Raw genomic sequence first — 25902 nt, forward strand, 5'->3', positions numbered from 1 at the left:
TTTTTTTCTTCCAAATAGATATTATATGACAGATATTGAATAAATAGACATATATGCATTGTAATTCGCAAAGATCTGGCAAGACCACAGGCTAAAATGCCCACAGATTCACTTAGAACCACTGCAAACTCCGCAGTGAAATTAAAAAATAAAAGGCAAGACTTAGCATTGAAAAATATCTAATAAATTTTTGGTTGAAGTGTAAAAGATTCCAAATGTGGATGCCATCCATAGATGAACCACCACGTAAGAGCTTGGCAACATCAGTTTCCATTACGTGTACAGAGTGACCTTCAGCAACAGTGTAAGAAGACAATTTGGAAAAAGTAACTCGGAGATTCAGGAAGCAGTCCCCATGGACTTTCTGATTAAAGCTGCAGCATACTACAGAAAAGACAAGGATGGGCCCAGGGCTGAACTGCAAAACCCCCATCCTTTTGCAAAGGTATAGGACGCTCGTGTCAAGATAATTTTTTAAACATCATTATTTGAAAAAGTACAGGAAAATGTCCCTTTAAAAACTCCAGAGGTTACTGAGCAGCTAGAATTAGCTTGTATTGCAACATGTCTTCTCCCTGTATATTGTAAGTTGAGTTAATATCTACACATAGAGGTTTTGTTTTTGTTTTTTTTAACTCCTACCTTTTATACCTTTCAAATATATAAATAGTATTAACAGTTATATTACAATGTTTGTGTAGTAAACAGAAAATAACTTTCAAAGTGATATTGCATGAGGTCTTTGACAAGGTTGCATGAGAGCACAACGAAAAAAAAAACAAAAAATATTCCAACTGTGTGGGACTGTCTGATGGCCATTCTGAAGCATGGATTGGGTGTGCTAGGCCAGTCCTGAAGGTGAGGTCTCCTCTTGCAGTTACTGTAAGTGGAAGTGGAAAGTAATGCTACTGGTGTTTCTGATAGGAAGCTGAAAAAGGGTTGGAAAACTATAGTAGATTGCAGCTTTAATGCTCATTCCACTGAACAGCCAGTCGGCATTAGTTCTGCTTTACGTAAGTTAATTGCTATGTAGGTTATGGGGAAATGTTTCCGTTTATGATGAGTAGGTGATTCCACTGAAATCGCTTCGCTTACTCTATTGCCTGGAGCTGCACAATGATTCAAAAACAGGTTCTTGTTAGGGCGGCCATGCCCGGAAAAGGGATGGAGGCTTGTGAGATCAGGGACTGAAAATGTTTGGGTTACATGGATGGAATGCGGACAAAGCAAAGGAAGCCCAAAGTGAAACAGAAACGAGAAACAGCTTTTGGAAGAGGGCAGGGCGGAGAACTATTTGAGAGGCAGTCCCTATAACTGGGCAGCAACTTCTCTTCTAACTTAACATTACATTGAACTATTTTTTTATTAAACCAAACAAAATGAACCAAAAAAACCCAAAAAACAAAAAACAAAACAACAACAAAAAAAACACAGCAACAACAAACAACTTTTAAATGAGCAGGCTTACTAATTTTAAGATTTGAAGCCACAAGCAGGTGAATGAATTTCACAACAAAATGTGGCTCATACTATGAATTCCATACGTCCAACATCGAAATGTCATTTTATCAAGACTGTGTTAATGTTTTCTCTGCACTGAACTTCAGTTCTATTCATTTGGAATTCGACAGAAATGCATCTCTTCACTACAGTAATGACAAGCTGAATAACGGAACATATCGAGTCGTTGTAAGTGTGCATTGTGTCTTTAAAGAGTAATTTGACTTGTATCATCTTAAGGTGCCCTGATTTTTTTCTTTCTCTTTCTGTTTTTATGGCAGTGTTGATTTATTTTGTTAAATACATACCTCAAAAATTACCCATCAAGCTGCCAGATAGGAAGCCATAGAATTAAAAAAAAAAAAAAATCAGGGACAAACACAGAAAATAAATAGGAATTCAAAAATAGTCACCCCACCCTGAGAGCAGGCCGCAGTTTATCAAAAAGCCAAAGCGACTCACTGTGAAGTGGTTTTTTTTTTCTTTAATACATAAACAAGTCTTTTCTTTAAGAACTCATTTCACAGTCTATTCTTTCAGATTGTAAAGTTCTCTGTCCCATGCAATTTTTATATATATATGTAAATATATAGATCTATACATATACACACACACACTTGCAGCTCCCTTCATTGGTTTCGTAGGTCTTTTCATCCTGAAACTTGCCTGATGTCTCTTCCATAAGTGCAAGGATAATGAAGGCAGAGTCTCCTGTGATTATAATTACTATGATCCAGTCCATTGTAAGACTGTAACACTTTAGTGTCTTTGCCAAGGTGATGTCTGATTCGGAAATACTGAACTTACTCAGTCTACAGGTATATCCTGTGCAACAAAGTAATGTCAATAAGGATAAGAAAAATAAAACAAACAGACAAAAAAGACAAAAATAAAATAAAGCAAAAAAAAAAAATTTTTAAAGAAACTAAAACAGAAAATCCTTGGACCGATGTATTGCTTTGCCTGGATGGAGTTCACATTATCTCTGGTCGATTTCGGCAGGTGCCGCCTTGCTTTTGTCAGCGTTTTCCTCCTCGGCCTCCACTTTGTACATCTCCTCAGAGCCTTCCTCGCTGTCATTCTCCTCAGACTCCGTCAGCAGCTCCTCGTCCTTATACTCGGCCACATCCACCGCAGAGCCCAGGTGCTCCTTGAGCTTCCCATGATGCTTCACGTGGTACCGCTGGTTCTGGAAGAACTTGATGATGGTGTGTTTCGGGAGATCCAGCTGGGCAGAAAGAGTGTGGATGGCTTCCTGGTCAGGGTACAAGCCCACATCATGAATAAAGCTTTGGAGGATCCCCAGGGCTTCTAAGGAGATCTTTGTGCGAGACCTGGGCTTTTTGGCACAACTGTCTTCAGTCGGAGGAGGTGGGGGAGGTGCTTCTTCTCTGGGAGGGGAACTCTCCTTGGCCGGCTGAGATGGCTGTCTATGAAGGACCTGATAATTTTAAAAAAATAAAAATAAATTGAGCATTTGACTCACAATTTTCCTTTTCAAAAGCCACCAACCTTCTGAAATATGTATTGTCTATCTAGCATTGGATGGGGGCAGTGGTGGTTCAGTCAGTGGCAGAATTCTGGCCTTCCATGCCAGAGACCCAGTTAGATTCCTGGCCAATACACTTCATGTGCAGCCAGTACCACCAATCTGCCAGTGGAGGCTTGTACATTGCTATGATGCTGAACAGCTTTCAGGGGAGCTTCTAGACTAAGACAGACTACAAAGAAAGGACTGGTGATCTACTTCCAAAAATCAGCCAATGAAAACTCTACCTATGGATCACAACAGTTCTATCCACAACCAATCATGGGTATGGCACAGGACCAGGCAACATTTTGCTCTATTGTGCATGGGGTCACCATGAGTCGGGGGCCAACTGGAAAGCAGCTCACAACAACAGTATCTAGCATTGGAGTTATGCTATAGTGGTGTAAATTCGGGTGTTTGAAAAACTTAGAATCATTTCTGGATATTTAGAATCTCATCTACAGAACATGGAGGTTAATAACAGTAATGTTTGCTAACATTTATATTCTGAGGCATAAAGAAGTTTAAGTCATTTGTTGGCCAAGGTCATTTGAATTCAAGCAGCCTGACTCCAGAGTGCTGGTAACCACCAGGACGTGTCACCACTCTAAAGGCCAGTGACAAAGAAACTGAGCCCAGAGAGAAGGTGCAGGCTCTACAATCAGACCTTAGGGGTTCAAGTCCAGACTCTTCCACTTAGCTGAGTGTCCTTGGGCAAGTCACTTAATATCTTTAAGCCTCAATTTCACCATCTATAAAAGAAAGATGGTAAGGCACAGACCTCCTAGGGATGTTACAAGAGTTAAATCGCAAAATGTATGTAAAGAACAGTGCTTGCTTTGAATCAAGCGTTGGTAAACTTTTTCTATAGAGGATCAGATAGTAAGTATTTTAGGCTTTGTGAGCTGTCCAATCTCTGTTGCAGCTACTCAGCTATGCTGTTGTACCGTGAAAGCAGCCATAAGTAATATGTAAATAAATGAGCATGGCTGGGTTCCAATAAAACTTTATTTACAAAAACAGGTGGCAAGTTGTATTTGGTCTACAGCCCATAGTTTACCCACCTCTGGTTTGGAGCAAGCATCCAATAAATAGTCATTATTATCATCAGCCATAATTACTCTTAGATTGTTACAGGTGAAGAGTTGGTACTTAAATCAGACAATCTATCTTTTGTAACATTAAAAACAACTTCTTTATTTTCTTTTAGTTCTTAATTTGATCCTTAAACAATAATGTTTTTTAAAAAAAATAAAAACTTCCAAATTAATTTAAATATATATCTGTTACTTAAATTCTAAATTTTAAATGATCATTTTATATTCGTACAAATGAATTATTAACCATCTGTCTTGTGTAGACTTCTAATTTCTGTTTTTTTATCCTTAATGCCAAGATTTTCCAATTGTTGTAACTAATTTCAAATTCTCTTTTATCGCTAGATTTAAAAAAAAAAAAAACTCATAAAAAAACTCCAGTTAGTCAAGCTCACTCTTGATTTTCATAACTGCTTCTTCAATATTATCTCTCTGCATAGAATAATTTCCCATACAATATTTATTCATGAACTTTTTCAAAACAATATAGGGGAGAGTGTCAGAAAGCTCCACCCCTGCTCTCACCATAGGCCTATCTGAGAAGGCCTTCATGGAGACAGGAAGGGAGCTCAGGATCCCAGGGAGGCACTTCAGCCACTGCCCACCCCTTACATCAGTGGGAGCATACTATAATTAAAAGGCTACCGTGATTGTCCCCATTTAAAAGAGTATTACGTCAACTCCAAAGGCAAATACCACATTTCCTATACTCAGATCAGTACCTAACTTCCTGGACCCTCCTAACACATTTTAGAATAGTGAGTTCACTTTTTAAAAAGACACTCTACTCATTTATCACTCTCTCATGTTTTAGTGATCTTTTTCAAGTTAAAGTAACCAATTAAATATTTTCCAGGATTCAGTGGGAAATCAGTCCAATCAACGCAGAAAAAAAAACATGTCTCGTTACAATTAAAGAACCACTTGTGCCACCATCCTTACCACCATTACTACTACCACGGCCACACACTACCCATATGACCCAATTTTTTAGCTCAGAAACATCAGCATCAAAGCAAGCATTTAAGAAAAGAAAATCTCTGTCATTCCCAGTTTAAGACCATCTGATGAAAAAATAATTCCCCACCAATGTGGAAATGTCTACTTACAACTTTAATAAATATTAGGACAAATACAATTATCACCTAAATGAGGTAACAATAACAGAAGAGGTTGAAACTTTTCAAATAATAATCAAGTAATAGTCAAATAATCAGATGCAAATAAGAATATCCATAATAATAAGTTGACTGCTAGCGGCAGAAAGAAATCTAAAACACAGAACGATAAAACAGTGGCACTAAAAGCCCATATAATGGGGACCAATTAAAATGAATGTACTTGGCATTTTCTTTACCACTTTCAACTAAGAGTAAACTCATGTGGTCCGTTGTGGTAAGCTGGCATCAGCAAAAAAGTGAGAGCTATGTTACTTAAACATCCTAATTATACCCGGCAGGGAAAGTACAGCTGCATGGTGGGCCTGCGTGGCTCACGTCAGCCTTGGTGGCTGAAAGATATTTGCTCTGAGGCCATAATCTGGGCAGCCTCTGCACTGTAATAAATCAACCTCCATGTCAACAGGTGAGGCTTTTATTTCATGGTGAAAGAGACAATGAAAAAGAGAGAAAGAAACGGAAATTATGTATAGAATACATACTCAAAGACCTACGCAAGCACCAATACCCCCCCATTAGAGCAATTGCGTTAATTGAAAAACAAAAGAGAATTAAAATGCCCCATTTTCTAAATTATGCTTGCCTTCTGTAGTAAAAATCAGCATAACGGTTCCATTTAATTGAATAATTAGATTGGGTCTTTAGGGGTTTTCCATTGTGTGTTGGTTAGATTTAAAAGGATTTTCCAAAACTATACTTTGAAGTTACTATAATCTTTCTGCATGATGGGGTTTGTTCTTCTCCTTAGGTCCAACCAATTGGCCTATTGCGTCTCCCCTTATTCTTTCGAATCTACTAGCAGGAATATATATGTACAGAGAAGCCACACATGAAATACAGAAACAGTAATATGTACCATGTAATTAGCGCTTATTCTGTGCCAGGCACTGTTCTAAGAACTTTACGTGAATTAACTCATGTAATCCTCATCGTTCCTGATAAAGGTCATATTTGGATGAAGAACAAACTGGAAACAGGAGAATGCTCTAAATTGGAAATTATAAACATAGGCAGCTGTCAGACTGAGAAAGTAGACTTCAAGGGAACAATGGCAATGATGCCGTCTATCACAGAAAAGAGAAACGCTTCTCAGACAGGTAACAGAAATAAAAAAAAATAAAATCTAAAAAGTACAATATCTAGTTTCTGGTCAGACAATATTCTGTAGTGAGTTGGGCAGTAGGGCAATATTTATATGAAGGTTAAGTGAGATTTCTAGGATCTCTGAACAGATAAGGAAAGAACAGCCAAAATACAGAATGACATAATTAGCCCCTCTAAGCTGAAATTGTCTTACAAGTGACTAAAAGGACTCACAAATTTTCCGTTACACTGCCACTTTCCTTTGGCTATAACATCCTTTCAAATACAACATGGATAATATCTGAGATTAAAAGATTCCTAGTTATCTGTCCCAACTATCTTCATTCTCTCAAAATGTTCAAATTACCCCAGGCAGAGAATTATTTATTGGCTATAGTCAATTTCTGGTGGAAAAAAAAAAACTACTTGAATTTCCTCTCTAGCCAATCACAGTAGCTTATTATTATGACAAACAAGGAATTCTTCTTGATAAGGAGTAGAGCTTTTTTCTACTGGTAAGCACTCTCAACAAAATAAAGCAGAACCTAATGCTTATAATATGGTCTCCTTTAGACCTGAAGATCAATCCAAATCCCCTCCTAAAATCCTTCCATCTAAAGGGCAGGATCAAGTGGTCCACTCTTCACTTTCTCATATCTAGAATAAATAATGTCAACTCTTTTAGCCTCCACCTTATAGGACAGGTTTTTGACCCTCTATTTCACTGAGTTTTAGATGTTCTAGCTGAACTTCTCAGAACATGTTCTCAATTTTTTGTTAGCTAAAATGTATCAAGTTTGGTCCCCATAGCAAGCAAGTCCCCCTGAAAATTTTGGATGAAGTCAAGACATTGACTCCTACTGGCTGGGCCAGTTCCTCAGCTCATTTTGCATATATTTCTGGCTGTTTGATGGTTTTGTAATCACAAAACTCACAATAACTTGAACTGAGACAGAGAACACCCTGCCAACTCAACAGAGATAGGCTTTTTTCTCACAAATTCTTCACATGCCCAGATTATTGTTTTCTGGGATTTTAAGTTTGATCAAATATCTTCGCAGCTATTTTTGTAAAACGGCCCAAGTGCACAGCCTTTCCAGAATCATCCTTTTTCCCTTTTTCCAAAATGGGCTCAGTAGTTGCCTTCTTCTGTTCCTAAGGTACATCATCTCTCTTTATGTGATTTTCCCAAATGACAGAACGTATCAGTCTGTAAAGACAGCTCTTCATTTCTTTTGCTCTTGACCACTGCATGATGAAGCTTGCCAGTTCATACTAGATCTATTTTGGTTTGGATTTTTCTCCATTACGATTGAACTTAATCTAGTCAATAATTCATTTCTGATAATTTCTGTAAAGAAAGTATCAAAAGGTTAATGTAAAAGCTTCCCTTTTTTTAGTATCCTCGATTGTCACTAAGAGTTGGAATTGACTCAATGGCAACAGGTTTTTTTTTATTATTATTGTTGATTCTTCTTTATGACAACTGGGGTCCACAGTAGTGAAATATCCAAGTAGCTTCAATACTATTACTACTAATAGTAATAACAGGCATTACCAAAAAAAAAAAAAAAAAAAAAAACCAAACTCATTGCCATCGAGTCGATTCCGACTCATAGCGACCCTATTAGAACTCAGGAAATGCTTAAGCACTTTAAATGTGTTTTATGTTATTTAACTCTCACAGCAATCCTCAAGGTAGGTATATTATGCCCATTTTATGATGGGAAATCCAGAGTTCAGAGAGTGTAGGTAATTTGTCAAGTCCACAGAATTTGGAAGTAGCAGACTGGGATTCTAAAACATATCTGTCTGATTTTAAAGCCCATTCCCCTAAACATTATGCTCTCTGTCTTCTATGAGTAAGATTATATAGGCAAATTGAACTAAGAATCTAAAGGAAAGGAGACAGACCATAAGTACAATATCTGGTAGTAATAAGCACTATGAGTGAAAATACAACAATGCGTAAGGAGGAGAACTGGAAGGAGGAGCAAATATTTTAGATAGGTGACTCAGGGAAGGCTCCCTGAGGAGGCAGTATTTGGACAGAGGCCTGAACGAAATGAGGACTAAGCCATGGAAGCAGAGTGTTCCAGACAAAAGTAACAGCAAGCACAAGGGCTGTGAGGCAGGAATATACTTGGCATATTTGAAAAACAGCAAAGAAGCACACATAGCAGAGTTGTGCTGCCCAATAAAATAGCCACTAGCCACAAGTGTCTATTCAAACTTACATTTAAATTAACACACACTAAAAATTAAAATCCAGTTCGTTAGTCACATTAGCCACATTTCAAGTACTCAATAGCCACGTGTGGCTATTGTCTAATACCACATTGGACAGGATTGTCAAGGATTTCATTTTACTTGGATCCACAATCAACACCCATGGAAGCAGCAGTCAAGAAATCAAAAGATGCACTGCATTGGCAAATCTGCTGCAGAAGACCTCTTTATATAGTTAAAAAGCAAAGATGTCACCTTGAAGACTAAGGTGTTTTCAACAGCCTCATATGCATGCAAAAGCTGGGCAATGAATAAGGAAAACCAAAGAAGAATTGGCGCCTTTGTATAGTGGTATCGGCCAAGAATACTGAATATACTACGGACTGCCAAAAGAACGAACAAGTCTGTCTTGGAAGAAGTACAGCCAGAATGCTCCTTAGAAGCAAGGAAGGCGAGACTATGTCTCACATACTCTGGACATATTATCAGGAGGGATCAGTCCCTGCAGAATGACATCATGCTTGGTAAAGTAGAGGGACAGCGAAAAAGAGGAAGACTCTCAATGAGATGGATTGACACAGTGGCTGCAACAATGGGCTCAAGCATAACAACGATTGTAAGGATGGCACAGAGCCGGACAAATGTTTTGTTCTGTTGTGCACAGGGTCATTATGAGTAGGAACCGACTCAACAGCACCTAACAACACAACAACAGATTGGACAACACAGATATAGAATATTTCCATCATCATAGAAAATACTGTTGGACAGCCACACACTAGTGAGAACAGAAATAGAAGAAATGATGACAGAGGTAGCCAGGGCTAGACTGTGTAGGGCCTTGGCATTTTATTGTAAGGGTGATGGAAAGCCATCACAATGATCTACAATCATATAATCTGATACAGACAAAATACAGTAAAACTTAAAAATAGCTACATTTACTAGAGAGAAGAAAAAAGATTCATATATCCACATACTAAATTAGAAAAACTGAGCTTGTAATATATTCCTGGCAACAGAGTATCACAAATAGTAACATAATCTTAAAAACAACCAGAAGGATGTATTGGCGCTTCCTCCTCAGGAGAAGGCTAATTTATATGTAACTAATGATTGCCTTCTTCATTAGGGCTGCTTATCATATCTAAAAGGAATTATGTTTAAAATAATCAGCCTTGGGTTAAAAGAGTAAAAAATGTACTCACTTATCAAATATTTATAAAGTATCTACAACAATTCAGAGAAGCCCTGGTGGCGCAAAGGTTAAGCACTTGACTGCTAATTGAAAGGTTGGCAGTCTGAACCCACACAGCAGCTCTGCAAGAGAAAGACCCGGCGATCTGCTCCCATAAAGATTAACACATTGCCATCAAGTTGATTTCAACTCATAGTGACCCTATAGGATGGAGCAGAACTACTCAATAGGGTTTCCAAGGCTATACATCTTTAAGGAAACAGACTGCCACATCTTTCTCCCACAGAGCGGCTGGTGGGTTTGAACCATGAACTTTCCGGTTAATAGCCGAGCGCTTAACCACTGCGCAACCAGGGCTCTTCCTGTAAAGATTACAGCCAAGAAAATCTTATGGGCAGTTCTACTCTATCACCTGGTGTTGCTATGAGTCAGAATCGACTCAACAGCACTCAGCAACAACAACAACTATAATAGTTGGACCTATTAATTCGCAAAACTTTCTAAAAAGTAGTCTTATATCCAACAATTAAGCTTTAAATACTTACATATTTATAGATGTATAAATATAAGTAACTTTACTTATACATAAATATAATAAGATGTATTTATATATAAATTTAAATAACTTATTCAAGTTATTCTTAGGATATAAATAGAAAGTTAAAAGTCTAATAAGTTGTTATTTATTCGCCAAAAGTTCTCTGGGATGAAATATGACATGCATGAATATAAATGGGCATGAAGATGGTGATGAAGAAAGAGAAGTTGTAAATATATTCAAAAGGAAGATCAACTTCAAAATAAAACCAGAAATCTCCCTACTCAGTCACAAAGCACAACCACAACATGGATACACGTTTCAAAACTGCCTTCAAATCTGAAAATTTTGAAAACGAAAGAACAAAATGGTAGGATGACAAAAGTTGACTAAGATAAAGCAGCTCCTCTTAAAGCTCTCAGTGTTCAAATAGATTGTGAAGGCCTCAATGAAAACCAGCTGGGAGCCATGTGTAAAATATAATGGTTCTTGCCTGCAGGGAAGGAAGTGAGATCCTGAATGATTAAGTTTAGGAAAGTATATAATTCACTGTATCATTATGGGGTGAACTGGATTACTTATAATAAGCCAAGACTTTGTGGTCTTTTTTATATAGAGAAAATGAGAAATTATTAAGGAGGTGACTGTATGGGGTGGCGGCTGGAGTACAGTAGTAGGTTAAAACGAAGTTTCCCAGGTGGCTGCATCCACCTCTCTTTGACCAGCCTCACCTAGAGGGCTGACTTGGTGTCAGGTCCTAAAGGGTAATGCTTATTTTATTTATTTTTGGTTAAGATCAGAATTTCATTGACTCATTTAATTTTACCTCATCTATGACAACAGGATATAAAATAGTTGATCCAAAAAAAAAAGAAAGCATTCTTCCACTGAAAGTTCAGGTAAAATATATAATTCATGGGCAAAAAGAATAATTCCTTGGAAGCCCATACACAGAACTAAATAAGAACTTGTTAAATAAATGAAAGAATAAATATTGTTATTTTAAAAATATACTCTATATAAAATATCACATAACTGAGGTATTTCTCTTAAGTTTAACAACCTAGTTCTACCCACTAGTATTCTCTTTCTTCAAAATGAACAATGTAATTTTGGCTCAGAAATTTAGCTGGGAAAACTTAGCATTAATAATAATGTAAATATTATTGTAACTATTAATATAATAACACAATATTTTAAATATTATAACTATTAATCTAATAGTGTAATATAGTATAATCTAATAGTATAATGTAAATAGTGATTAATATAAATAATGTAAATAGTGATTAATAATATAAATATTAATATAACTATATATATCTATTGGATGGTGAGCTATATACTGGCACATCACATGCCTGGCACACAGTAAGTGATCAATAAATCTTTGTTCTGCTACACTGAATTAATTTCATATTCTCTCTTCTTTTCTTTCAGACCAGTTATTATTCTTACTCAACACGATTAGTTATTATCATTCTTGTTATTATTCTTTTGCAACAAAACTATGTTTAAAAAGTAAAGAATCTATCACTTGTTATAGGGACCGAGAACAATACCAAGTAAGATGGTTGTCTCAAGAAACAGCACTCGTGCGATTGTTTCAGTTGCGAGCTGAGCTAGTTGCCTTTGCCATGGAATATCATTTTTACTTGAAAGAATAACTAACAAAAACTATGGTCATTCAGATTGGGTAACTGGCAGGTATCTTCTCAAAAATGAATGAAGTGAGTCTGTCACTTCAAGGAAAATATCGGAACATATTTGTTGCCAATGATAAAATTTGACCTTTCAAATAAAAATTAGCATTTTTGACATCTTGTAGCTGCCACCATGAGCTTGACAGCTTCCCGATACTTAAAAGACTTTTCTGACGACATCAGCAGTGATTTAACAAATGTGATTTTTTAAATATCGCGTAGTGAAATATGTCAACATTTAGAAGACCTGTGTAAGTCAGTACACCATTATTTTCCAAATGACTGATGCATGATGGTAAAAAGTCATGAATAGGGAAAAGATCTATTCAAAGTGCAAGGTAGGAGAAAGGATTCTAACGTAACAAAGGATGATAGTAGGAAAAGTACCATGATAAGGTTTCAGATTTTACTTTGCAACTCATTCTTAAGAAAGTAACATTTGTAGAGTTTTGCTATAGTATCACAGAAGAATATTATGATGATCTGGAAGGGCTATTAAAATACTCCTTTCTTTTGCAATTACATGTCCATGTGAGGCTTGAAATCTAGTTATCTTTTCTTAAGTGAGAAAGTAAGTATATTTGCAAAATATATAAAACAATGCCACTTTTATTTTTTGAAATATAGTTATTTTATATAAAGTATACATTATTGATGGCTTTATGCATATATGTTATTATAATTCCTTTAAAGTTAAATAAAATAACATTTAAAAAAATTCTCAGTATTAATTTTTAATATAGTAACTTTTGATAGCCCTGGTAGCACACTGGTTAAGAGCTTGGCTGCTAACCAAAAGGTCGGCAGTTCGAATCCATCAGCAGCTCTTGGAAACCCTATGGGGCAATTCTACTCTGCCCTATATTTTTGGGGTCCTCAATAATTTTTAAGAGTGAAAAGGGTCCTGAAGCCAAAAAGTTTGAGAAACTGTCTATACAAGAATCACAGTCAACACATAGCCCTGCCTTCCCTGTAAGGAAAACCAAACACCTGTCATAAAATGCAAAATGGACCATACAGTTAAAAACATCCTTACTTAAGCCAAGTCACTGAGGAAGGTCTTGGAGAGTGAGTGTACATATGCATTACAATTTGCCTTTTAACTTTATCACTCAAAGACTTCTCAAAGATTTTGACAAGCAAATCATATTCTCCTAGATACACAACTCAGCATTATTTTTAACTTCAAATGATGTTGCTTGAGTTGGCACTTACGCTGGTAATTCACATCCTAACATTACAAGACTTATTAAAAACCATGGTTTAGTTTTGTTGCTTTTTTATGGATTACACAGTATCCTAAGGTCAAAACTCAGGAAATCTATTATTAAAAAAAAAAAAAAAGTATCCATGAAGTAATGACAAATTGCAGACTACAGGTGTTAGATTACATTTTGACTCCAGGCAGGTTTAATATAAGTTGGTTTCCTTTTACCATTGCTCTTTGAACATACAGCTATAGGTAGGGGATTTAAAGAGAGAGAGAGAGAAAATAAGGAAAAAGAGCAGTGCTCAATAAAAGAAGACCATGTCAAGAGAAATCAATACAAACAAGCAAAATGGTAGGAAGTTTGACATGGAAATATGTGTTCAATTTCATCCAGCCTTAGTCTGAGCTTCCTTTAATATTGTAACCAAAATGCTATTGGAACATCGTGTGTGTTTTTAATGCAGTTTAATAATTGTTTCTCAAAATAAACACTCTGGTCAAAGATAAAAGCATAAAAACATTGTGACATAATAATCTGTTAAAATAAACTTGGAGGTTGGAGGAAGCATGGTTATTAAAACAGCCTTTGGCTTATATCATTTCCTCTTTGGTAATAAATTGAGAACAACTATACCAACAACTATGGTATAGTTGGGAGTAAAAAAACATATGTTGCAGCCATTAATCTTATTATTGGGAATGGACAGAAGACGGAAACACTGAAAAGATAGCTGGGTTAGCTGCTTCTTCAATATAAGAAGATGAGTTTGTAGAAAGTAAATTAAGCAGAGTAAAGATGAATGACTATATCTCAATCAAATAGATACCATGACAGCATAGAAAAAAATCATCTCTCCAGTTAGAACTTAACAGGGGGAAAATATGGACACATATCAGACCTAATGAGAAGTGTATCTTTCCCTTCATCAGCATCATCTGATAAAAAGGTTTATTTGATCATTTAGGACCTAACACAGCCAAAATCATTCCACAACATGACAGGAAGAATTCATGAGAGGACTCAGGAAGAGCAGACCCTTCAGGATGGTCCAGGCTACCACCATTTATCTTTCAGCTTGGGAGAAACCCTTCCACAGCACACCCACTCCAATCCCATTTGCTGACATCCATGAGCATTTGTTGCCTCCCTGTTCCCACACACCTCCACCACCTTTTACATCTTCTCCAAACATAAAATCAGATTTTCTGTGGCTTAGCCTAAAAATTCACAGAGAAGGCCTATCTTTTGAAAACCATATTCAAGGCCCCGTGAATATTAAAGAATCGTTAAAAACCTTTTATCAGTAACCAGTTGCCTTTGAGTTGATTCCAACTCATGGCAACTCCATTGTGTTAGAGTAGAACTCTGCTCCACAGGGTTTTCAGTGGCTCGTTTTTTGAGACTACATCATCAAGACTTTCTTCCAAGGTGCCTCTGGGTGGACTGAATTGTCAACCTTTCCGTTAGCAGCCGAACACTTAACTGTTTGCACCACCCAGGAACTACAAAGACCTTATTCCTGTGTTAAAATGAGTAAAAAGTAATATGGACACGAGTAGAGTTGACAGTTACCTCTGGGATTTCAATTTCTAAATGAGTGCATGACTTGCTTTATTTGAATAATTGAGAAAAGAGTGACATTTTTTACACCAACATGAAGGAAAGGAGCTGCTAAATCAAGTTGAAGATAACCAGGGTGACTAAATAAAGAGGGTGAAATGTTAGGATGACTGAGGTACCAGGAATTCACAATGATATTTAAAGCACCAACCTGGAAATTCATACCTCATAAATGGCAAAAGGCCAAGAGAGAAAGATGTCCAAAGGTTCAAGTTAAGGATGATCCACTAGAATTCTTAAACACTTAATCCAGTTGGTTAAATAATTCTCAAATGAAGTAAAAAATGTGACCCAAATAAAAATAACTTCATAAAATTCCAATGATTCATGAATTCAAGTGGCCCTGAAAATTTGATTTTTGAGACGGATTCAAGGTTAACTTTTTAAAAAATAGAGTAGAATACAGAGATTACTTCAGATAAGTAAATTTTATCCTATAAGTTTAACTGGAGCAGAGTTTTCAGTACTTTTAAGTGATTCTAAACCAAAAATCAAACCTACTGCGGTGGAGTCCATTCCGATACTATGTTAGGTTAAATGGAGGTGGAGAATAGATACATGTTATTGGAATAGACATCAACTAGCCAGCCAAGAACTGAGTTGATGAAGACTCAGATAATGATTCCTATGGTGTAGTACCAAGGAATCAGAACTCAAACCACTCCCAAACCTCTAAGTATTTATAAATCCAATGACAAAAATATAATTTGAAAGCACTATTTGGAAAAGAAAGACTTAGAAACATGGGTAATATGGGGAAAAAGAATAGCTATGTACACTTTTAGCCACAGGAGCTCAATAAATTATGTAAGTCTTGTTGAAAACAAAACATTACAATTCCTGATTTACACTCAGATTATATAATGTGACTTGGTAGTCATATGTGGAATTTCTAAAATTATTTAAATCCTATGATTAGTCTATTTGCAAAACTCTTTGCCATCTTTTGGACTTCTTGGTTCTTTCAAAACAAGGGCAATAACAACAAACCAATCCCTCAGTGCCATTGGGTACTGTTGCATTTATTCTTCAGAGGAGGAAATGAATACAGGAAACTGCTCTGACCTTAAAAAATCACAGACCCCTGAGTCTCACATATAACAAATATGTCCTAACTGCTGTTTAGTTGGTTAGCGGAGAAAAACACAAAATTATGTTCTGTTTCAATTTAAGTTTTGAACACAAATTCATTTTAGGTTGAATATACATGTAGTGGCAGAGGTTACTTATTCAATGTTTCAAGGGTAGGTTTAAAAGTGAAGAAAAGGAAGAACTTGGGAAAAATTAGAATACATTATGGAGAAGTTCCTTTCTCAAATATTAATTTTGAATGGGTTGTAAAGGGATTTTTACTTTTCTATATTTGTGTACCATTTTAAAACAGCATATACCCAATTCCATCAAAATTTTCTCGCACAAAGAGAGAGACCCTTCCTGACAAAATTCAGCCAAGACCCAATTTAAGATGAAGGTGAAAAATCCCCCAAATTGTGATGGTACTAGCTACATTGCAATTATGTTGTTTTCCAGCTTCTTAAAGAAGAAAACAAAAAAACCAGGAAACAAAAAAACCAAACCCACTGCTGTGAGTCAATTCCAACTCACAGGGACCCTGTAGGACAGAGCAGAACTGCCCCATAGGGTTTCCAAGGCTGTATGTACATCTTTACAGAAGCAGACTACCACATCTTTCTCCTGTGGAGCAGTTGGTGGGTTTGAATTGCCGAGCTTTTGGTTAGCAGCTGAGCACTTTAACCACTGCACCACCAGGTTTCCTTTCTTAAAGAAGAGGTTTCGAATTATTTAAGGAGAAAGGGTGTTTGGATTAGAGTCTTTGCGTGCGGCGGGGAAGAGGAGAAAGAAGGTAATCCATGTGTTTGAGGCCTCACATGGGGCTATTTAGAATCCCATGATAGGCTATCCTTTCTGTATAATTTTTACAGTTGGGGCACTCAGAAGTCAGAACAATCTGACAGATATGGTTAGTGAAAATATTAGATGTTCACCAACAAAATACTACCTCAGCATATTTTTTGCTTTCTGGATGTAACCACTTAATAACAGGACTTGAGAAAACTGCACTGTGTCTATTAAACACATAAAAGTACAAATATTCCTTTTACAGACAGCAAATCTTAAGCAGCACATTATAATCAACTACTCTGGTAAAAGACAAAGTATCTAGCGTTACCACACCACTGACATATTATGGCTTATTATACCCTAAAGTCCAAACTGGGTAAACAAAGTCAAATGATCAAAGAAAGATTTTCTCCTCAGACCACGAGGCAGAAGTTATTGGTCTCTAGGGAGTGGCAGCAAAGATTCCCGTGGTTTAGCGCTTAAAAGGTGTCAAATGAGCGCTTATCAAACACAGCCTTTAGTTTTCAACTTTAACTTCACTGGAGATTGGCTTCCTTAGTATTATTTTCTTTCAAGAGAAAAGGAATATAAAAATTAAATGATGTGAGGTAAAACTTCCGAAAGATTGTTGTTATGTGCTGTTCAGTGGATTTCAACTCATAGTGACTCCATGTGACAGAGAAGAACTGCCCCATAGGGTTTTCTAGGCTGTAATTTTATGGGAGCAGATCACTAGGTCTTTCTCCTGCAGAGCCGCTGGGTGGGTTTGAACAACCAACCTTTAGGTTAGCAGTCGAGTACTTAACCATTGCACCACCAGGGCTCCTTTCTTAGAAGGTTCTTAATTCTGGAGTATTCCTTTAAATTCTAAGTCACTTTCAATTCATTATGAAGATAATGAATCTTCCACATTAATGATCTTACTAACTGAAACCAGTATAGGGAACTTCTCTTTCTGAACTTTGTGGTAGTACACTGGGTGAGGGGTATACAGGGTCCTGTACTCTTATTTAGACCAGGGCTTCCTCAACAAAGTGAGTCTTTTTCTCCCAGGGTACCAAGACTGGTTTCTGGAAAGAGAACTCTCAGTTCCTAATTCCCTGGGGCCAGAGGCGGATTATCCAGTGGGCAAGGTAAGCCTTGCTTACCAGATCATCTGTAATGTAACAATTTCAGTTTTTCTCCACATCAAAGATTCTGCTTCTAGGTATAGCTGGTGTCAGTCTCTCTCCCAACCCCACAGCATCTTCCTACAGAATCAAAGCCTCTTTTCAAATTTACAATCCGTGAAAGGGACAGAGGAACCAGTAAGCAAGGTAAGCACAGGCTTACTTGTGCCTACTTACTAATCTGTAGTGAACAATTTCACATGGGTTTCACCACATCGTGTTCACTACAGATTAGTAAGTAGGCACAAGGAAGTCTGTGCTTACCTTGCTTACTGGGTCATCCGCTCCTGCCTGGGGCAAAGTAACTAAACTGGCGATTCCTTTTCCCAAAAGAAAGATTCCAGTCTCCAAGCTACAGATGAACCATTATATGCCCATGTGATAACTATGCAGTATCCTTCTTTACTCAGATTCACAAACAGAGTCCAATTTTGTCTCCATGCCATGTAGCCTTGACTTTTCTAAGCGTATTGGCTTACACTCTGCAGGTCGTCTCAGAAACTGGAACTGTCAAATCATTATACTTTCAAATGTGAATTTGCTTAGGGGTGGATTTAATAGCTGAGAGCTCAGTACAGAACAAACATAGTTACACATGACATTAGCAGGGAATTAATCATTAATGTTCTCGGTTGGTTAAGCACTCGACAGCTCCAGAACCCCTTTAAGTTGGCCCGGCCAGGACCTGAGAGTTCTTGCTGACTCTTTCCCCTCTCCCAAACCTCAACATCTAGTCAACCCCAACCCACTGCCATCAAGTCGATTTCAACTCATAGCAGTCCTATAGGACAGAATAGAACTGCCCCACAGAGTTTCCAAGGAGTGGCTGGGGGATTCAAATTGCTGACCTTTTGGTTAACAGCCAAGCTCTTAACCACTGCACCTCCAGGGTGCCAGTCAACCCCATGTGCTAATTATTCCTTCTAAAGTCTTCATTTTATCCTCTCCACATGTACTCCCATTGCCGTAACTCAGACCCTTATAATTCCTTGCCTGAATTACTATGACTTCCTTCTAACAGGTTTTCCTGTCATGGCCACAACATCTTGCCAAAAGCCTTCAGTGGCCTTGAGATGGGTCAAGGCCTCTTGCATGCTCAAGAAGGCTGTTGCCTGACTGTGCCCCTTACCTTGCTCCTCACCCCCTGCCTTGTGGGCTGTGGTCTAACAACTCCAAAGCTGTAGTTCCACACACTCATGATATTTTATACCTCTGGCCTTTGCCTACGCTGTCACCTTTAGCTGACGATGAATTCTTTCAGGGAGCCTGAGCTGCATGACTTCCTGGAAGCCTTCTGGGTCCTGCTACTGCCAGGTTATGGTCATATGTGTTCCTGCCTTTATGCTTTTCTTACCTCACACTTACCACACTGTATTATACTCATCCGTTCTCATACCTGTCTCTCCACTAAAATGTGAGCTCCTTTAGGGTAGATTCTGAGTTACATTCATCTCCACATACCCAACACTTAGCACAGTGCCAGGCACTGTTTTTGAATGAATAGTTGAAACTTAAAACTTATCCTAAAATTTCCAGAATACCTCTGTACTCATAATACCCATATTATACAGACTGAAAGTCTTAAAATTTACAACACATCTACTCGCTCTAAGGGAAAAGGTGGCAAGTCCACATAAGCATTCATTAAAAATACACTTATTACTGAAAACAGCTAAATTACAATAGTTTGCAATAATTTATTAGATTCACACATGCATGCTGCATAGGCTAACAATGCAATACAGTGATTCACACAGTTCTTTAATTCCCACCAAAAAATTATCTGACTGAAAAATTTTACATTCAGAGAAATACGTTTAGGGTGTTCGTGTTTTCAAGAATAAAAGCTGACATATTCATCAGTTAGCATCCCTTTCCTCCTCCCCAATCTACAGCAGTATTTCTACCAACAACAAAACTAAAAAGGCCTGCAGCAGACAGCTTCTATGGCAAGAAAAGTAGCTGGAGGCAAACAGCAAATAAAAATCAGAGAATCCATACAAAACAAAGAGAGGCCTTTAAAAAAAAACAGAATTTATACAAACTAGGTGTATTTGCTTAAAAATAGATCATAAGGTATAAAACAACAATCCTGAGAAGGTAAGGGCTTTCAAACGATTGAAATGTGAAGGAATGTCACATATCTACAAAACGGAAGGCATCAAATGTCTTGTCCAAAGCAAGTATTAAATGCAAAAATGGTTTTTTTTTAAGAGCAGATTGAATGACATTAACCCACGTGTGAAGAACCAACAAAGAAAGAATTATAACAAAATTTATTCAAAGTATGTATTTCCCCCCCAAATTTGATTCAACCTCTGTAGTTCCAGCACCACACACTCCAAAATGAGCAAGGCAGATGGTTTAAAGTTAGGGCCAGAAATCGCTTTTACTGCTTCCTGCCTGTGTTCGTAGCTTATTTAGATTTTATCAAAATTTGTTTTTAAAAATATTCAACTAAAACTAAATAAATCATGGCGGTTAAATATAGAAAATCTAGAGACTAAATGATTTTGGTGTTAAAGAACGTTTTTGCTTTTGTTTTTTTTTTTTTGAGGGGTGCAGTTCTTTTAAGGTATAATATTACCCTTACTGCCAGTATAGTTTTTAGCTTTGTCACAGTCTCTGTTGGAATTATAATTCCAGACTTAGCAAAGAATTCTATCAAATTTTATTATCATATTAAAACACTCGATCATGTGTACACTCAAGATTCCCAACTTTCTATTTCTGAAAACAGAACAGATTTAAAGAGATATTTTCAAAGTAGAGCTGGTAAAGGGAATATTTGTGAAAAGCACTGCCAAAAAGACAATCTATTTGGTAGACACAGAAAAGGCAAAACTTACCACATACACTGCAGCAATAGGTATTAAATAATCATCTCGGAATAAACCCTGCAAATCAATAGGGTCCTTTTGGTCTACACTAAGGACAGTATTGCCTAGGAAATCTCTAAGGTCAACCAGTAATTAACTGAAAGGTTTTGATTAAAAATGCTATTGACTGCTTTCATATCAGGCAGCTTCCTGGTTATTATACTTCCTGGGCTAAGTAGGTGCCAACACATTAAACTGTCAATAATCTATTAATACTGCACTGCCTAATACTGCCTAAACCTGCAGGCAAATACATTCAAGCCCAGTACCTGCTTAGAACTAACACAGATTCCCCAATTCTGATACGGAAATCCTATCTTTATTCCCTAATAGTGTTGACAGAGTATAAGAAAAATATGCAGATAATAAGTGCTTAATCAGACAAGTTAAACTAACACTTGCGTTTTAAGAGACTTCGGAAGGGATGGGGAACATGTCCTGGAATCTGACTTTTCTTTCTAAGCCATATTTAACAGTTTCTAAATTGAATGTAATGAACACTTTACAAAGAGAAATGAGAAGTTATTTAAAGTGAGGCCTATAGGTCCCTGCCACTCAGCATCTGGAAAGCAGTTACACATTAGGAAAAAAAAAAAAAAAAAACTTTAAATGAATTTAATAGAGAAAAGCACTTTAATTAAATGCTGTCAAAGTGGATTGTATTAATGACTGTACACAGAGGAATTTAAAGCAAGCCAAGTTTATTTAGCAAATAGGAACTGGACTTTCGAAGCCTGCAAGTATTTATGTTTCTGCAGTTGCAGTACATCTAGAAAGACGATGGTGCCAAATGAAACCACTGAGTTATTAGATATGATTTTATTTACTGTGTATTATTAAAGTTTCGAAGGCTTCAGGGGAATTAATTTCATTTTCAAAATGAAATGCTGCATTTGATCAAAAAGGGATAAGAAAAGAGAATACTGTTCCTCAGTCTTTTCCTATGCCCTGGAAATTAATATTTTGATCCAGGTGAGTGGCTAATTGGGAGGACTTTTTCTAGGTTCATCCAGTCAAATTCACTTCATTGCATAGTAGTGGCAAACAAATCAATGACAGTATCTCTCCTTGACTTTTCCTCCTGTTCTCCCCCACAGTGACTTGCCACTAAACAATTCATTCTATTACACATAGAAATAAGCTGAAACATGACCAAAGCTCCTAAAAATCTCCATGAAAATTTGGTTGTCATAACTTTTTTAATCGAAAAACGCAAGCAGCACAAACTTCGACAAAGGAAAAGGTATCAAATGTTTGGGACAAATAGGAAAAAAGGGGTCTTCCTCAGTCTCTTCTATTTGGAGGCTGACCACAGAACAAACCTATTATTAATGAAAATGTTTTAAGTATAAACAAAGAAAACATGAGCCTTAAGGCACAAAAGCTGTGAAAGATTGAAAAACTGGGCTGCCTGGAAAACACTATGTGTGTGTCAAAATGATTTTCTCTACCATTTGTAAAAATGTAATTATCCATGATATGCTATTATCCATAATATGCTACAAGGGTGAAGGATTTCAAGTAAATCCATTGGAAGCTGAGGATTTGCCTTTGGTCTTTAGTCCCTAACACCACTGTGTCTGTAAGATCAGAAAACACTTGCATGATTTACTGCATCCCTCTTGCAGTTATATATACACGCTTTCAGTCTGTCTTTAGATGTTAATTCAAAACATGAGGGAGGGAAAAAGGGAAAAAACAGGAGGATGGGAGGGAGAAAAACACACACACACACACACACACACACACACACACACACACACACACACACACACCCCAGGCACCTATTTCCTTTTGGGAATAGAATCATGATCACAAATGGAGGTTTTCAACTTTCCACATAAATAATCTAATTTTTAATCCTCCTTCCCTGTTCAAGCGATTTATTAATATCATATGTTTCATCTGTGTCTTTGTAGTTCTGGAACTTATAAGCAACTCTGCTTTCTCCATCTGTGCCAAGATATCTTAAACTCTTCTTTGAAATGCTACATTTCAGATGAATATGACATAAAATAGGAACCGATTACATACACATTCTATATGTGAGGAATGGCAACACAGAACACAGACGACATTACATGTTCATACAACGCTTCACATATGCAAATATATAGAAATCGTAAAAGTACACTGTGCTGTCTCTAGTTTAAATGTTCTAGGAGCTCAAAAATAAAATTGGTTGGTTTCTTACAAATAGAATGACAAAAACCTTCTTCTCCTCTGGTACAACAGTAGTTCTAATGTGAAAATATATCAAAGAATCATCAACTGATAGAACATACCAAGGCATTTGATCCAGATTATGTTTTACAAGCTGAAGAATAATTCTATTTGCATCTCTCCTTTCAGTACTAGGGAAATGACTGTATTAACTTTCTGTGCACAGTGTTTAACTGTTTTGGCCTCTATCTTTTTGGGGAAGATTTGCATTGCACAGACAGCACAAACTCAAATAAGGATTCTCCTCAAAAGTATACTCTAAATTACTTCTACGTAAAAATATTTGACATTTACCCACCCCAATTTCTTGACACCCTTCTATTACCACACTCTTGAGTATCCTGCTGATGTAAACTGTCAGAGTACACAGTCACTTTAGCACATTCTATTAATTTAGATCCCACAGAAACAGGAAGACATTTCCACATTCACATGTATTTATCTTTAAAAGTTCACATCACAGAATTTAGTTTCCTAAATTTAGAATAATTAAAAAAAAAATTGACTCTTCATTTTGAGGTACACTGAGTTCAGGTTACCACACTTGAAAAAGTAACTTTGTTAAAATATGTTGTCTCCCCAGAGTCCTCAAATCTTTGGGGTGTTCCAACCAAAAAAAACAAACAAACCGGTTGCTATTGAGTCACCAGAAAATCATAGACTCTGGGCTCATTATGCCACCTGATTCTGCAAACCGGATCCAACCAGAACTAAAGACTGGTGTGTGCATTACACATAGAAAGAGATACAAAGACAAACATCTTGACTCCCTTGAACATGAAGAAGCAAATTTAAACTAAAGGAATGGTGAATAGGGGGAAGAAACAGAAACAATTGCTATTTAAATAAGCTACTTTTGATATCTGGACGATTAAATGAACTACAATACCAACCAGCCATCCAGCTCTGGAAACACCTGATTTTTATTTCCTACAATAGTTTTTGGCATGTTTTGTTTATAGGCCACAAAGCTTAAAAAACAAACAAAAAACCATGTTAACTGAATTCTATTCTGTGTTGTGCTGGTCAATGTTGAACAACTGGCTCTCTGGTGAAAAAAAGCCCCAATTTGATCATTTGCCAGTTCCCATGGTGTGAATATTCTCACCTTGGCTGGTTTCATGCTACCAATGGTGCATGTAGCAACAGCTCGCAAAATGTCAAAATTTTACAATCGGTTCCTGTTAGCCAGTATAAAAGCTTACTCCAGCACACCTTGAGTCTACTATAGAAAGTGAAACCTCATCCCTCCTTTGGCAAGCTACACACTGCTTTCCAGACTTGCATGCTGGAATTCTTCTGCCTGGCCTGACTTACCTGTCATTTTCCCTAGACGTGTGATCAGGATAACCATGATAAACAGAAGGTGAAGGGTTATATGATTTGCAGTGAATTAGATCTAGAAACAACTTGTGAGGAAATTGAACTTGTGACCTTAGAACTGCCAAACCTATCTAGTTTGCTTGATCTCCCATTTCTAGGGTTAAACCAAGTAATAATAAAATAAATGAATTTCAGAACTTTGGCAGTTTTCCTTTAATTGGAAAGTGTGCTTTTCTATCATTACAAGGGGAAGTTCCAGACTTCAACTTAAAAAAAATCAGCAGTAGTTTTCAGCTACATTAGATTTCCACACTAAAGAGAAACAACTGAGAAGCCATAGGAGGTAGGTTTGGCTAAGATAGTTTAAAACTCTGTGGCTAGCTTTCTCTTGCAATTGCCATAACTATCAATCGTAAGAAAATCAACTGGATCTCTCTGAGCTCAACACAAAGTCTTCATAAGCTGTTATTTTGTTGTGTTTGTTTTTCCAAAATGCATTTGAACCTCCCAGGAGCAATGTGTTTTTGTATTCTTTTAGTTTTTGTTTTTTCACACTGTCATTAAAATACTTAAAATGGGGAGTCAGAAATAGATAAACTAACTCACAGGACAAGTGTGTCAGACCAAAACGGTCTTTGAGATCACCCAATTCATGTTGTAACAGTTTAAAAAACAGTAGAGAGAAACTCAAACAGATAAAACACCATGTCCAAGGTCATGTGCCCAACCCTGTGGCTGGAGTCTATGTCATTTACAGAGACTCCTCCCCCTGCTTTTTTTTTTTTTTTTTTTTTTACCATGTCATCTTTTCTGTTCTTTGGTCTACCGTTCATTGAAAATAGGGATACAACGGCTGCAACAATGGGCTCAAACATAGCAACAATTGTGAGGATAGCACAGGACCGGGCAGCACTTTTACTTTTCTATGCTAAAAGCATTTTTAAAAAAAAAGAAAGAAAGAAAAGAGAAGAAAAAAGCACTAACCAACTTTTGGCATACCCAGTGGCATTTTATTATGCCCTACAGGGATTTCATTCAGAGCTGAGAAGAAAAAATCTCACTTACTTTTAAATAACTTATAATGACTTTTAAAAGAGCTTAAAGTATAGAAAAATCATATGAAACCAGACAGTTCTTGGTTTCTCAATCTGTCTTGAAACAATTGTACAACACACACACAATAGAAGCAAGACATGTTCTCATCTCTTATTTACTATAAAATTATATGCTGACAGCATCCTTGATTCGACTTGGGATTCTTTGAGTAGAATTAGCCACTTTATCTTTAATAATAACCTAATAATATTCAGATTTTACTAATGTTTCCCATGTGCCTTCCATGCAATAACCATGTCATGTAAACCTCGAAAAACCCTATAGATTTGACAGTATTATCACTTTTTCCAAAATTTTTAAGTGGCCTCTGCAACACCCCAAAAAAACAAAACAAACCCATTGCCTTCCAGTTGATTCCGACTCATAGTGACCCTATAGGACAGAGTAGGACTGCCCCATAGCGTTTCCAAGGAGGGGCTGGTTGATTTGAACTGCTGACCT

General features: G+C 36.9%; 1 protein-coding gene across 3 annotated transcripts in view; it reads right to left on the minus strand.

The window, feature by feature from the left end:
* Positions 1-2137: 2137 nt before the first annotated feature.
* SATB2 (SATB homeobox 2) overlaps positions 2138-25902 on the minus strand; it is a 204823-nt gene continuing 181058 nt past the window's right edge. For 2 of the 3 annotated variants that reach the window (XM_004378196.1, XM_004378198.1), the window contains one exon: positions 2268-2941. In XM_004378196.1, the coding sequence (XP_004378253.1) occupies positions 2480-2941 (462 nt within the window). In that variant the 3' untranslated portion in view covers positions 2268-2479. Of the gene's footprint in view, positions 2942-25902 lie in introns of all 3 variants that reach the window. The other variant, XM_004378197.2, reaches the window with a different exon arrangement.

The sequence above is a fragment of the Trichechus manatus genome, unplaced genomic scaffold (assembly GCF_000243295.1).
Source record: "Trichechus manatus latirostris isolate Lorelei unplaced genomic scaffold, TriManLat1.0 scaffold00056, whole genome shotgun sequence".
Lineage (NCBI taxonomy): Eukaryota > Metazoa > Chordata > Mammalia > Sirenia > Trichechidae > Trichechus > Trichechus manatus.